Source organism: Eimeria acervulina, genomic scaffold, assembly GCF_000499425.1.
Source record: "Eimeria acervulina Houghton genomic scaffold, Eah_scaff533, whole genome shotgun sequence".
Classification (NCBI taxonomy): Eukaryota; Apicomplexa; class Conoidasida; order Eucoccidiorida; family Eimeriidae; genus Eimeria; species Eimeria acervulina.
The window spans coordinates 8,070-20,796 of record NW_013549745.1 but is presented as its reverse complement, the minus strand read 5'-3'; the positions used below and the strand labels follow the sequence as shown (position 1 = coordinate 20,796).

The following is a 12,727-nucleotide window of genomic DNA, read 5'->3' as shown; positions in this document are numbered from 1 at the left end:
ATATATATATATATATATATATAGCTTCCTAACTAGTTCGACAGCTAGCTAACTGACTAGCAGGCAGAGTAGACAGCTAGCTAGCTAGCTAGCTAGCTAGGTGTTGTGTATTGCGTTTATGACAGGTGGTGGTGAATGGGCCTGGGAGCTGTCTCCCCGTCGTCTTCGCTGCAATCTTCTGGGAGGTCAGAGCTTTCACCTTTTCTCTCAGCAGCAGCAGCAGCAGCAGCAACAGCAGCAGCAGCAGCAGCAGCAGCAACAGCAGCAGCAGCAGCAGCAGCAGCAACAGCAGCAGCAACAGCAGCAGCAGGAAGAGGAGCAGCAGCAGATGGAAGTGAAGGTGTTTATGTTTGTGCTGCAGTTTGTCTTGGGGTCGCCTTTAAAGATAATTTACATTGAAAGTTTCTGTAGAGTTTCTTCGCTGTCTTTGACGGGGATTTGTTTATATCCTTTTGTTAATCGCTTTGCTGTTCAGTGGGAACAACTTAAAAAATATTATTCACAAGCAGACTTCGTCGGCATACTCACATGATGTAATGCAACCTGCTGCTGCTGCTAGCGCTGCTGCTGCTGCTGTCGCTGCTGCTGCTGTTGCTGCTGCTGCTGTTGCTGCTGCTGCTGCTGCTGCTGCTGCTGCTAGCGCTGCTGCTGCTGTAGCATTAGGGTAGCAATTTGCAGTGCATGTGTTTTTGCGTTGATGCGCCTAAATTTGCTGCTGCTGCAGGAGAGACGAGGGAATGCTGCTGCTGCAGTAGCAGCAGCAGCAACTGCTGCAGCAGCAGTAGTAGCTGCAGCAGCAGCAGTTGCTGCAGCAGCAGTAGTAGCTGCAGCAGCAGCTTCAGCAGCAACAGCTGCAGGAGCAACAGCTCGAGAGGAGATTTTCTTTTTTTACGTTCTTCTTCTTGGTTTGTTTTATTTGTTTACTCTGTCTATATCTTGTGTATATCTTTTATAGTATTAACTTTGTTATTTAATTTAATATTTTATTTTTATTAAGATTAGCTCTTTATCTGTTTAATAGCCCTCCATGCCCTACCCCACACTGTCAAAGGAGGGGCTTCCTCGCCGACTTCAATCACCTTAACTACATAAACCAATACCTGCAGCAGCAGCAGCAGCAATAGCAGCAGCAGCAGCAACAGCAGCAGCAGCAATAGCAGACATAGCAGAAGCAGCAATAGTAGACATAGAAGCAGCAGCAATAGCAGCAGCAACAATAGAAGCAATAGCTGAATCAGCAATAGTAGACATAGAAGCAGCAGCAATAGTAGCAGTAGCAGCAATAGGCGCACCAGAAGTAGCAGCAATAGCAGCGGCAGCAGCAATAGAAATAGAAGCAGAAGCAGCAGCAGCAGCAGCAGCAGCAATAACAGCGAGCAGCAACAGGAAATCGTGAAAGGAAGAATGTGCAGACGAAAATAAAAAAGCAAAAGAGAAACATCGCGAACAAAGAACAAGCAAACAAGCACAATGAGGGTTTAGGGTTTAGGGTTTAGGGTTTAGGGTTTAGGGTTTGAGGTGTATAGGCACCTCGTTGCAGACGCCCGGGTACATCAAATGAGGGGGAAGGATTAACTCTCTCTTTCCTTGATTAACAGCAGCAACAAATAAATAAATAAATAAATAAAAATAAATATATAAATATATAAATAAAATAAATAAAATAAATAAACGAACAGATGCAGAGACAAAATAAATAAACAAACAACCAAATAAACAAGCAGAACAAATAAATAAATAAATAAATAAAGGCAGCAAAAGGGACGGAAATGAATTAAAGAAGAGCGAACAAACAAATAAGAAAAACAACAACAGCAGCAGCAGCAATATCAGCAGCAGCAAGAGCAGCAGCAGCAGCAACAGCAGCAGCAGCAGCAAGCATTACCTCCTCTTTTCATTCCGCAGACGCCTCTAGCCAATCCCTCCGGTAGATCTGCATTCTCTTCTTTGTTTTTTGTTTTATTATTATTTATATTATTATTATTTATATTATTATTATTTATTTTATCATTGTTATTATTATCATTATTTGTTTTATTATTTGCTGCTGTCTCTCGCTCTCCTGCGCTGTCTTCTGTTTCTTCTTCTTCTAGAGGCAGCACCTTCACTCTGTAGCAGCTGCTGCTGATTCGAGGCCTCCAGTAACTCCCCTTCGCAAAACAACAACAGAAAAACCCTAAACCCTAAACCCTAAACCCTAAACCCTAAACCCTAAACCCTAAACCCTACCTGTTGCAGCTCTTCTGCCTTCGAATTCAATCCATGCGGTGTCTCCTGGGCGTAGGGGCTCGCCTTCACCCTCTTCTTTATCAACGTACCTGCAAACCCTAAACCCTAAACCCTAAACCCTAGACCCTAGACCCTAAGCAGCTCCTTAGCCGCCTCATTGCTACAAACCCTAGCCCCAACCTGTAACTCCGCGGGTGCTGCTTCGGTGCGAATACGCGAGTTTCTAAATTAGGGTTTAGGGTTTAGGGTTTGTGGTTTAGGGATTGTGGTTTAGGGTTTAAGGTTTAGTGTTTAGGGTTTAAGGTTTAGTGTTTAGGGTTTAAGGTTTAACGTTTAGTGTTTAGGGTTTAAGGTTCAACGTTTGGTGTTTAGGGTTTAGTGTTTAAGGTTTAGAATCTAGGGTTTAGGGTTTAGGGTTTAGGGTTTAGGGTTTAGGGTTTAGGGTTTAGGGTTTGTAGGTGTTTGTTTACTGGAAGCCCAGCTTAGACTTTGAGTAGATATCTTTCTTTATTTTCTTCTCGAGATAAACCGCCTTATCAATCCCAAAGCAAAACGCAGTGGACCTGCAACCAACACGCAGCTTGCTGCTGCTGCTGCTGCTGCTGCTGCTGCTGCTGCTGCTGTTGCTGCGGATGGGGTAGTGGGCTTGATTCCTAGCGGTGCGGCTGCTGCTGCTGCAGCTGCTGCTGCTGCAGCTGCTGCTGCTGCAGCTGCTGCTGCAGCAACAGGCCGGAGCTACTGCAGCAGTAGCAGCAGCAGCAGCAGCTGCTGCTGCTGTTATAAAGTATCTACCCATAGGTGTGCTTCAGTGGTTGTTGCTGCTGCTGCTGCTGCTGCTGCTGCTGCTGCTGTCGGTGTTGCTGCAACTTCATAGCTACGCCCTCCCACTACACCATTTTATAATAATTTTAATTATTATCAAAATAATTTAATTTTTTTACGTTAATTTTACTTCCTTCTCCTCAATTATATCCTCTGCTATTCATCAAACCCTTAGGGGCCCCCCTAGGGGCCCCCACGTAGGGGGGCCCCCCATAGGGGCCCCTCAGGGGGCCCCTCAAGGGGGCCCCCCAGGGGGGCCCTCGGGGGGCCCCTAAGGGGTCCCTAGAGGGGCCCCTATGGGGGCCCCTATGGAGGCTACTAACGGGGGCCCCTTAGGGAGGCCCCTAAGGGGCCCCCTATTTGGGGGGCCCCCAGGGGGGCCCCCAAGGGGGGTACTAAGGGGGCCCCTAGGGGGGCCCCTCTGAGGTTGAAGAGTATTTGTGTTTGTTTGATTTGTTTGTTTATATGTGTTGATAGAATTTGGTTTATTAAAGAGATAAAATAGAGAGAGAAGAGAGACAGACAAATACTGCTTCGCAGCAACAGCAGCAGCAGCAGCAGCAATAGCAGCAGCAGCAAATGAAGTAACGGCCGCAACAACTGCAAAGACTGAAGCAGAAAACACTGTCGCTGCAACAGCAGCAGCAGCAGCAGTAGCAACAACAGCAGCAGCAACAGGTTTTGCTGCAGCAGCAGCAGCAGCAGCAGCAGAAAGCTGCGCAGCAATGGTTTGCTGCAGCTGCTATCCCCTCCTACGCTTTATAGGGGGCCCCCTGGGGCCCCCTCCAGCACTGAGGGAGTCTGTCTTTTGTATTTCTTCTTCATTCAAATGCAGCAGCCCCCTCTTATGCGGCCAAAGCCCTAGGCGATTAATTAACAGCAGCAGCAACAGCAGCAGCAACAGCAGCAACAGCAGCAGCAGCACTGGCTGCAGCAGGAGAACGGGCTTGAGCTGCAGCAAAAGCTGCAGCCATAGCATTGTTTGCAGCAGCAACAGCAGCAGCAGATACAGCAGCAGCGCTAGATACAGCTGCAGCAGGCGGTACACCTGCAGCAGCAGCAGCAGCAGCAGCAGCACGAGCACAAGCAGCAGCAGCAGCAGCTACTGCAGCATTTCGAGTGGTTGGGGGGTGCTAGGGCGGCGGTCTCTCTTTGATGAAGTGAGGGTTTGGGGTTTAGGGTTTAGGGTTTATATGTCTTCTTATAGAGACAAAACCCTTTTATTTAATGAAGACATTGACTTTCCCTGCGTAAGACTGCTGCAGATACACCCCAACCCTCAACAAGACACGCAGCAGCAGCAGCAGCAGAAGCACCAGAAAGAGGAGCAGCAGCAGCAGCAAGAGGCCCACCAGCAGCAGCAGCAACAGCAGCAAGAGGCACACCAGCAGCAGCAGCAGCAGCAGCACCAGAACCAGCAGCAGCAACAGCAGCAGCAGCAGCAGCAGCAGCAGGCTGCTGAGTTGAAGGGGAGTAGCTTGCTGCAGGGGTTTGCTGTTTCTTTTGTTGGGCAGTTGTCTTCTGCTGCTGCTCTTGACTTGGCGAAGCAGCAGCAGCAGCAGCTGGTGCTGCTGCCTTTGCATTCAAATCCCCCTGTATGTGTGCTGGTGAGAGACACTTCTTTGCTGCTGTCGCGACTGCAGCAGCAGCAGCAGAAGCAGCAGCAGCAGCAGCAGCAGCAGCAACAGCAACAGCAACAGCAGCAGTACTGCTACGACCCAGCAGCAAAACCAAAGGTATTCCGATTGAGTGCAGCAGCAGCAAGAAATGACACACAAAGGGTGCTGCAGCAGCTAAGGGGGGCCCTGCTGCAGCAGCGGAGAGTCTCTCTTGAAATTGTTTCACCTCCTCCACCCCACAGACCTGCTGCTGCTGCTGCTGCTGCTTCTGCTGCAGCAACAGCAGCAGAAAGAGTGCAGCAGGTAGAAGCACTCGTAAAAGAAGTTGTTTTGTCTAACAGAGATATTGCTAAGCCAGCTAATCTCCCCCTGAATGTTGCTGCGCTGCTGCAGCAGCAACAGCAGCAGCAGCAGCAGCAGCAGCAGCAGAAGCAGCAGAAGCAGCAGCAGAAGCAGCAGAAGCACATGTGGGTGTTAAAGTTGTGCCCATGTACACCTGAGCAAGCTGCTGCTGCTCCTCTTCCTAAAAACTTTGTCTTCCCTAAACCCTAAACCCTAAACCCTAAACCCTAAACCCCAATTGATTTAAGCTTGAAGCGGAAGTCAGCAGCAGCAGAACTCCTGGTCTATGGCGGTGCTGCTGCTGCAGCGACAGCAGCAACAACCGTAGCAGCAGCAGCAGCAGCATTGACAGAAACCAGCGTAGCATCATCAGCCGCAGCAGCAGCAGCAACAGGAGGCCTGAATATATACATTTATTTATTTATTTTATTTATTTTATTTATTTATTTATTTATTTATTTATTTATTTTATTAATTGACTAACTTGCTGCAGTATTTTCATCTATTCAGAGACAGCACAAACAAAATAATAAAATTAAAATACTTGTAAATAAAACTCTAAATGCTGCTGCTTCTCCTGAAGCTACTGCATCAAGCTGCTGCTGCTGATGCTGCTGCTGCTGCTGCTGCTGCAGTCTGCTGCTGCAGCAGGCTGCTGCTGCTGCGGCTTGTTGCTGCAGCTGAAACCACCACACAGTGGAGCCAGTAAGCCCCTCTTACATTTCCTAGCAGCAGCTGCAGCAGCACCAGCAACAGCAGCAACAGCAACAGCAGCAACAGCAACAGCTGCAGCAGCAGCAGCAACAGCTGCAACAACAACAGCTGGAGCAGCAGCAGCAACAGCAGCAACAGCAGCAGCAGCAACAAGGAAATGAGGCGCGCACTTTCCTGCTGCCGCTACTGCATAAAGAACAAGCTAGCTGCAGCTCGCTAGAGAGACGCAGCTAGCTAGAAAGAGACATCTAGCTAGCTAGCTGCTGTTAGCTAGCTGTTGCTAGTTGGCGAGACACTGCAGGCCCGACAAGCGCTCTTAGCTACATTTCCCCACCTAGCTAGCTAGCTAGCTAGCTAGCTAGCTACTTACCTAGCTAGCTAGCTAGCTACTTACCTAGCTAGCTAGCTAGCCAGCAAGCTGGGTAGGTAGCTAGCTAGCTACGATAGTGATGAAAAGACAAAACGAATATTCAAAAAGAAATACAGACTGACAAGCCCCAGCAAAAAGCCGCAGAAGGAACGCGAACTGCAGCAGCAGCAGCAAGCAGCAGCAACAGCAGCAGCAAACAGCAGCAGCAGCAGCAGCAGAAGTTGTTCCTTCTGCTGCAGCAGCACTCTTTTTTAATTTCATGTTGCCAGGCACGAACAAAAAAAAATGTCTTCAACCAACACACTTGATAGAAACTGAGGGTTTAGGGTTTAGGGTTTAGGGTTTAGGGTTTACTCGCATGCAGCCCCAGGTCCTGCTGGGGGGGAAGACATCTTCTTCATTTCAGCAAAACCCTTTTTCTTAAACCCTAATTATTGCTTATTATAGATTCCAAAACCCTAAACCCTAAACCCTAAACCCTAAACCCTAAACCCTAGGGCAGTGTACAGCGCCTAGCGAAGACAAGAAATGCTGCGCTCTGCTGCCAGCAGCACTTTACGGGGGCCCCTGGGGGCCCTTTGGGGGGCCCCTAGGAGTTGCTGCTTCTCAGTGAAGCGGCAGCTGCTGTCTCGCTGCTTCAGCAGCAGCAGCGACAGCAGCAGCAGCAGCAGCAACAACAACAACAACTGCAGCAGCAGCAGCAGCAACTGCAGCATCAGCAGCATCATCTGCGACTTACTGAGGAGTACACTACCATACCCTAAGCTTATGCATTTCGGCTTTATTTCGAGTGTATATACACCGCAGCCACAGCAGCAGCAGCAGCCGCAGCAGCAGCAGCAGCAGCAGCAGCAGCAGTTGCAGGAGCAGACAAAGGAGCAGCAGCAGCTCGTTGTGCAGCAGCTGCTGCGGCTTGAAGACACGCTGCTTGCTGCTAACTGGGGGGACAGCATAGCTTTAACTCTCAACGGGGCCCTCTGGGATGCAGAGCTGCAGAGACTTGAAACCCTCTGTCTACCCTTCCATCAAGATAAACAAGTGAGAGGGTTTAGGGTTTAGGGTTTAGGGTTTAGGGTTTAGGGCTTAGAGTTTACGGTTTAGGGCTTGGGGTTTAGGGTTTACGGTTTGGGGTTTAGGGTTTGGGGTTTAGGGTTTAGGGTTTGGGGTCTAGGGTTCGGGGCTTAGGGTTTAGGGTTTGGGGCTTAGGGTTTAGGGTTTGGGGTTTAGGGTTTAGGGTTTGGGCTTAGGGTATGAAGTTTAGGGTTTAGGGTTTAGGGTTAAGGGTTTAGGGTTTGGTGTTTAGGGTGTAGGGTTTAGGATTAAGGGTTTAGGGTGTGTGCCTTGCTACTAAGTCGGCGTTATGAGTGATGCAGAGGTACGCAGCCGCTCAAACCCTAAACCCTAAACCCTAAACCCTAAACCCTTTTGTTGCTGCTCAGGTGCAGGAGCGTCTGCAGAGTTTGCGGCGTTTGTTTGATTTGCTGCGGGTCTCTGAAGATATTAGAGACCATTTAAACGAGGTTATGGAGATGCAAAGCAGAAGTGCAGGTAAACCCTAAACCCTAAACCCTAATCCCTAATCCCTAGCCCGAACACGAGCACTAAACCCTAGCGGCCCCAACGCTAAACTCTAACCCTTACCCTAAACCCTAGCCCTAATTGTAAACCTTCACCCATTGTGCTAATCCTAAACCCTAGTTCTAAACGCTAAACCCTAGCCTTAATCATCAGCCCTAGACCTAACCCTAAACCCTAACCGTAAACCCTAAACCCTAGCACTAAACCCTAGCCCCTAAGTTTTGAATCCATAAGCCCAACCCGTAACCCCTCCCCCAAAACCGTAATTAAACCCTAAACCCTAAACCCTAAACCCTAACGGCTCGTAAGTGTTTGCGTTGTGTGTGTATTTAAAGGGCTAGGAGGGACAGGGTTTGGGGCTTGCCCGCGAATAACAAATATAAATGTGCATGCAGCAGCAGCAGCTGCTGCTTATAAAACATTAATTGATGCATGCGGAGACTTTGCTGCTAAGACCGAAGAAGCCCTAGGTGTTGGTCTAGCAAACTTGCGACAGAAAAATAAATTTGATCTGCCTAATGAACACAGATACTTCTTCTAATTGCTGCTGCTGCTGCTGCTGCTGCTGCAGCTGCTGCTGCTGCTGCAGCTGCTGCTGATCTGCTGCTGTAGCTGCTGCTGCTGTAGCTGATCTGCTGCTGCAGCTGTTGTAATGATTTAGGGTTCAGCTCTTATTATTATTCGAGCTCAGTTCACCCTGGAGAGGGCCCCCTTTAAGGCCCTCAAACCTTTCTTAAGGGCCCCCATTGGGGGCCCCCCTCTCTCGTTCCCCTTTAGGGGGCCCCCAGAGGGCCCCCGGGGGGGGCCCCTCTTGGGGGCCCCTCGCTACAAGGAGCCATAACTGGGGACCCATAGAGGGGCCCCCCTTAGGGGGCCCCCCCTAATGGGCCCCCCTGGGGACCCTCTTGGGGGCCCCTTCTCGTGGACATATTGAGGGGCCCCCCTAGAGGGCCTCTTGGGGGCCCTCCTTAGGGAGACCACCGTAGGGGGCCCCCCTGGGGGGGCCCCCCTTCTTTCGAAAGGGGCCCCCAAGAAGGGTTTGGGGGACTCCTTTAGAGCCCCCAAGGGGGTCCCCTTATAATAAGGGGGGCCCCTTGCTGGTGTTTTAGGGTTTAGGGTTTAGGAGGTTTGTTCATTTTTGTCTTCTCTCAGCAGAGGAGAAGCACGTGCTGCAGCTGCTTGCTGCTGCTGCTGCTGCTGCTGCTGCAGCTGCAGCTAGAAGGCAGCCAATACAGCAGACGCAGCGATAAACCCTAAACCTTTTTTCTGCTGCAGTGGAGGGTAGGGGGCCCCCAGGAGGGCCCCCTAACGATTAGCTGTGGAGAGGGTTTCTCAGACGAATTAAACCCTAACCCTAAACCCTAGCCCTAAACCCTAACCTTAGGCCCTAAACCCTAACCCTAGGCCCTAACCCTAAACCCTAACCCTAGGCCCTAAACCCTAACCCTGAACCCTAAGCCCCAGACGTACACCCTAAACCCTAGTTGTAAATCCTAGATCTAACCCTATCCCTAAGCGCCTTACCATACGCATAAACCCAAACCCTAAACCCTAAACCCTAACCCCTAGCCCTAAACCCTAAACCATGATAAATACTTTTAATAGCTGCATTTCGATAAAGAAGAAAAGGAGAAAATGAGCAACGGAATCTTCGGAGGGCCCCTGCTGCATGCAAGAAAAGGCTTTGGGGCCCCCAAGGTGCTGCTGTGGGGGGCCCCTTACCCTTTGGGGGCCCCCTGATCTCAGCTGCTATCGTGAGGGCCCCCCTAGCCTTTCAGGGGGCCCCCTGCAGCTGTCGCGGGGGCCCCTAAGAAGAGAACGATGGGGCCCCCTGCTGCTGGCGTGGGGGCCCCCTGCTGCTGTCGTGGGGGCCCCTAAGAAGCGGGAGGGGGGCCCCCTGCTGCTGCAAGGGGGGCCCCTAAGAAGAAGGACAGGGGGCCCCCTGCTGCTGTCGCGGGGGCCTCTGCTGCTGCCTTGGGGGCCTCTAAGAAAAGGAAGGGGGGCCCCTAGGGGCCCCCAGGGGGCCCTATGGCGCAGTGCAGCTGCCCTGAACGGAAGCAGACAGCAGCAACAACAAACCATAATTCTTTTTAATTGCATGCAGACAACCTGCTGCTCTTCTGCTGCTGCTGCTGCTTCTGCCTACGCTTAGCTGCAGCAACTGCAGCAGCAGCAGCAATATATGCAGCAGCAGAAGCACCAAGCAGCAGCAAAAGCAATATATGCAGCAACAACTGTAGGAGCATCTGTAGCAACTGCAGCAGCAGCAGCAGTAGTAGTAGTAAGTGTAGCACCAAAAGCAGCAGAAACAACAGCAGCAGCATCAACAGCAGCAGCAGTAGTAGTAGGAGTAGCACCAAAAGCAGCAGAAACAACAGCAGCAGCAGCAGCATCAGCATCAACAGCAGCATCAACAGCAGCAGCAGCATCAACAGCAGCAGCAGCAGCAGCAGCAGCAGCAGCAGCAGCAAACCTCAATTTGTGCCCTGATGAATTCTAGTCGGTATTGGAGTTCTTTAAGATCCCCCAAATTATTTAGTGTTTGCTGCTGCTTAATTTTTTGTTTGCTTTCATCTGCCCGTTCACTGCTTTTGCTGTTTGCTGCTGCTGCTTCGCTGGCCTCGCTTCTCCATCTGTGAGGGCAGCTTAGCAGCTGCCGCTGCTGCAGCAGCAGCACCATTTGCTTCGCAATCCCTGGCAGGCTTTCGCGAGCTGCAGCAGCAGCTACTGCAGCAGCAGAAGGTGCTGCTGCTGCAGCTGCTGCCTCTCCTCCTGCACCAACAGCAGCTGCTGCTGCAGCAGGACTTACTGCCACAGTATGTGCTGCTGCAGCAGCAGATACTGCAGCAGCAGCAGGTTCTGCAGCAGCAGATGCTGCATCAGCGCTTAGCAGAGTCCAGGGCACTCTCTCCTCTGCATATGCTGCTTCCTGCTGCTTCTGCTGCTGCTGCTGCTGCTGCTGCTGCTGCTGCTGCTGCTTTTCCTGCTTCAGCTGCTTCTCCCAAGCTGCTTCTCTTGACTTCACCTCCGTTGATTTAAAGGGGGGCCCCTGGGGCCCCCAGAAGTGCTGCTGCTGTGGCATAAAGCGGCGAATGAATTCTGCTGCTGTTGCTTCTGCTGCTGCAGCAGCAGAAGGTGCTGCTGCTGCTCGCTTTTCTGCGTTAACTCTTGATGTTGCATGCGCTCTAATAAAGCTGCTCAGTTGCTGCTGCAGCAAAAAAGCTGCAGCAGGAACATTGCCCGCCTCTTCATCTGATGAAGACTCGCCTTCGGAAGGTGTTGTAGCAGCAGCAGCAGCAGCAGATGGCGCCGCTGCTGCAGCTGCTGCTGCTGCTGCTGCTGCTGGAGGAGAGGCCTCCTCAGCAGCACAAGGGGATTCAGGCACGGGGGTGCCGTCTGCAGCAGCATCAGCTGCTGCTGTTGCTGTTGTTGTTGTTGCTGCTGCTGCTGCAGTTGTTGCTGCTGTAGTTTCTGTTGCTGCTGCAGCATCAAGCTCGCAACGAAGCCTCTTGGGAGGGCGTAGGTCTTCTGCTTGCTGCTGCTGCTCTTGCTTCTGCTGCTCTTGCTGCTGCTGCTCTTGCTGCTGCTGCTCTTGCTGCGTATGTCCTTTTTGCTGCTGTTGTTGCTGCTGCGCATGCTGCTCCTGAGTTTGCAGCAACAGCAGTTGCTGCTCGTGCTGCTCTGGCTTCTGTTGTTGATGCTGACATTCCTGCTGCTGCTGCTGCTGCGGCTTCAAGTATTTCTGCTGCTGCTCTTGCTTCGCGTGCTCCTGTTGCTGTTGCTGCAGCTTCTGGTCTTGCTGTTGCTGCACCTGCTGTTGCTGCAGTTGTTGTTGCTGTTGTTGTTGTTCCTGTTGTTGCTGCTGCTGTTGCTGATCCTGCGGCATCTCCTGCTGCTGCTGCTGTTGCTGCTGATGTCTTGTCTCTTGCTGCAGTAGCTGTTCTTGCCGCCTCCCTTCCGAGGTGCCTGCAGCATCTGAATCGGCTGCTGCTGCTGCTGCTTCTGCTGCAGCAGCAGCACCTGCTGCTGTTGTTGCTGCTGCTGCTAGAGGCAGCATTCCAGCAGCAGCTGCAGCAGGTGCTACTGCTGTTGCCGCTGCCCAAGTTTCTCCCTCCACAAGGATATCAAACCACCTGCTGCTGCTGCTGCTGCTTCTGCTGCTGTTGCTGTTGCTGCTGCTGTTGCTGCTGCTGCTGCCTCGCCTAAGCTTCTTTTCAATCAGCTGCTCCCGCAGCCAAGATTTAAACCCAGCGCTGTACAGCTGCAGCAGCAGAGGCCCTGCTGCTGCTATTCTGCTAATGTGATACTCTTGCGCTGTCCACATGCTGCTGCTGCTGCTGCTGCTGCTGATGCTGCTGCTGATGGGGGGAGGTACTGCAGCAGAAGCCCAGGAAGGAGATGCTTCGCCTAGCAGCAGCAAGAAGCCGCAGCAGCAAGCACGTAGCAGCAGGAGCTGCTGCGGATCGCTGTGGGGCACTGATGAAGCAGCAAGAAAATAACTGGTAAGGCACTGCACGCAAGTGCTGCTGTTGCTGCTGCTGCTGTTGCTGCTGATGCTGTTGATGCTGATGCTGCTGCTGTCTGTCATGATGATGCTGGTGCTGCCCTTCGCCTCATTGCTGCTGCTTCTGCTGAAGCAACCAGTGCTGCTGTTGTCCTCGCTGCTGCAGCCTTGCTCGTTGCTGCTGCTGCTGCTGCTGCTGCATTTGCTGCTGCATTTGCTGCTGCATTTGCTGCTGCATTTGCTGCTGCATTTGCTGCTGTAGTTGCTGCCGTCGTAGGTGCTGTTGCTGTAGTTGCTGCTGCAAGTGTTGCTGGCGCATGCACCGAAGATCCCCTTCGTGATGATGCTGTTGCTGCTGCTGGTGCTGCTGTTGCTGCTGGTGCTGCTGGTGCTGCTGGTGCTGCTGTTGCTGCTGTTGCTGCTGTTGCTGCTGTTGCTGCTGTTGCTGCTGAAAGTGTTGTCGCTGCTGCAGCTGCTGCTAGGGAGCTGCTGTTGCAGTTGCTGCTGCAGTAGTTGCTGCTGCTGCTGCTGCTGCTGCTGCTGCTGCTG

General features: G+C 51.7%; 2 protein-coding genes across 2 annotated transcripts; one reads left to right on the top strand and one right to left on the bottom strand.

Moving 5' to 3' along the window:
* Positions 1–118: 118 nt before the first annotated feature.
* On the top strand, positions 119–5,222 carry EAH_00041790 (glycosyl transferase, putative; the record flags this gene model as incomplete). Its single annotated transcript, XM_013395126.1, has 4 exons — positions 119–474; positions 1,527–1,548; positions 2,688–2,722; positions 4,259–5,222. 4 exons carry the CDS (start codon positions 119–121, stop codon positions 5,220–5,222), a joined length of 1,377 nt encoding a protein of 458 aa, XP_013250580.1.
* A 4,478-nt stretch (positions 5,223–9,700) lies between these two features.
* EAH_00041780 (hypothetical protein, conserved) lies at positions 9,701–12,262 on the bottom strand (the record flags this gene model as incomplete). Its single annotated transcript, XM_013395125.1, has 2 exons — positions 9,701–9,721; positions 10,148–12,262. The coding sequence occupies 2 exons, from the start codon at positions 12,260–12,262 to the stop codon at positions 9,701–9,703; spliced, it is 2,136 nt and encodes a 711-aa protein (XP_013250579.1).
* Between the last annotated feature and the right edge of the window lie 465 nt (positions 12,263–12,727).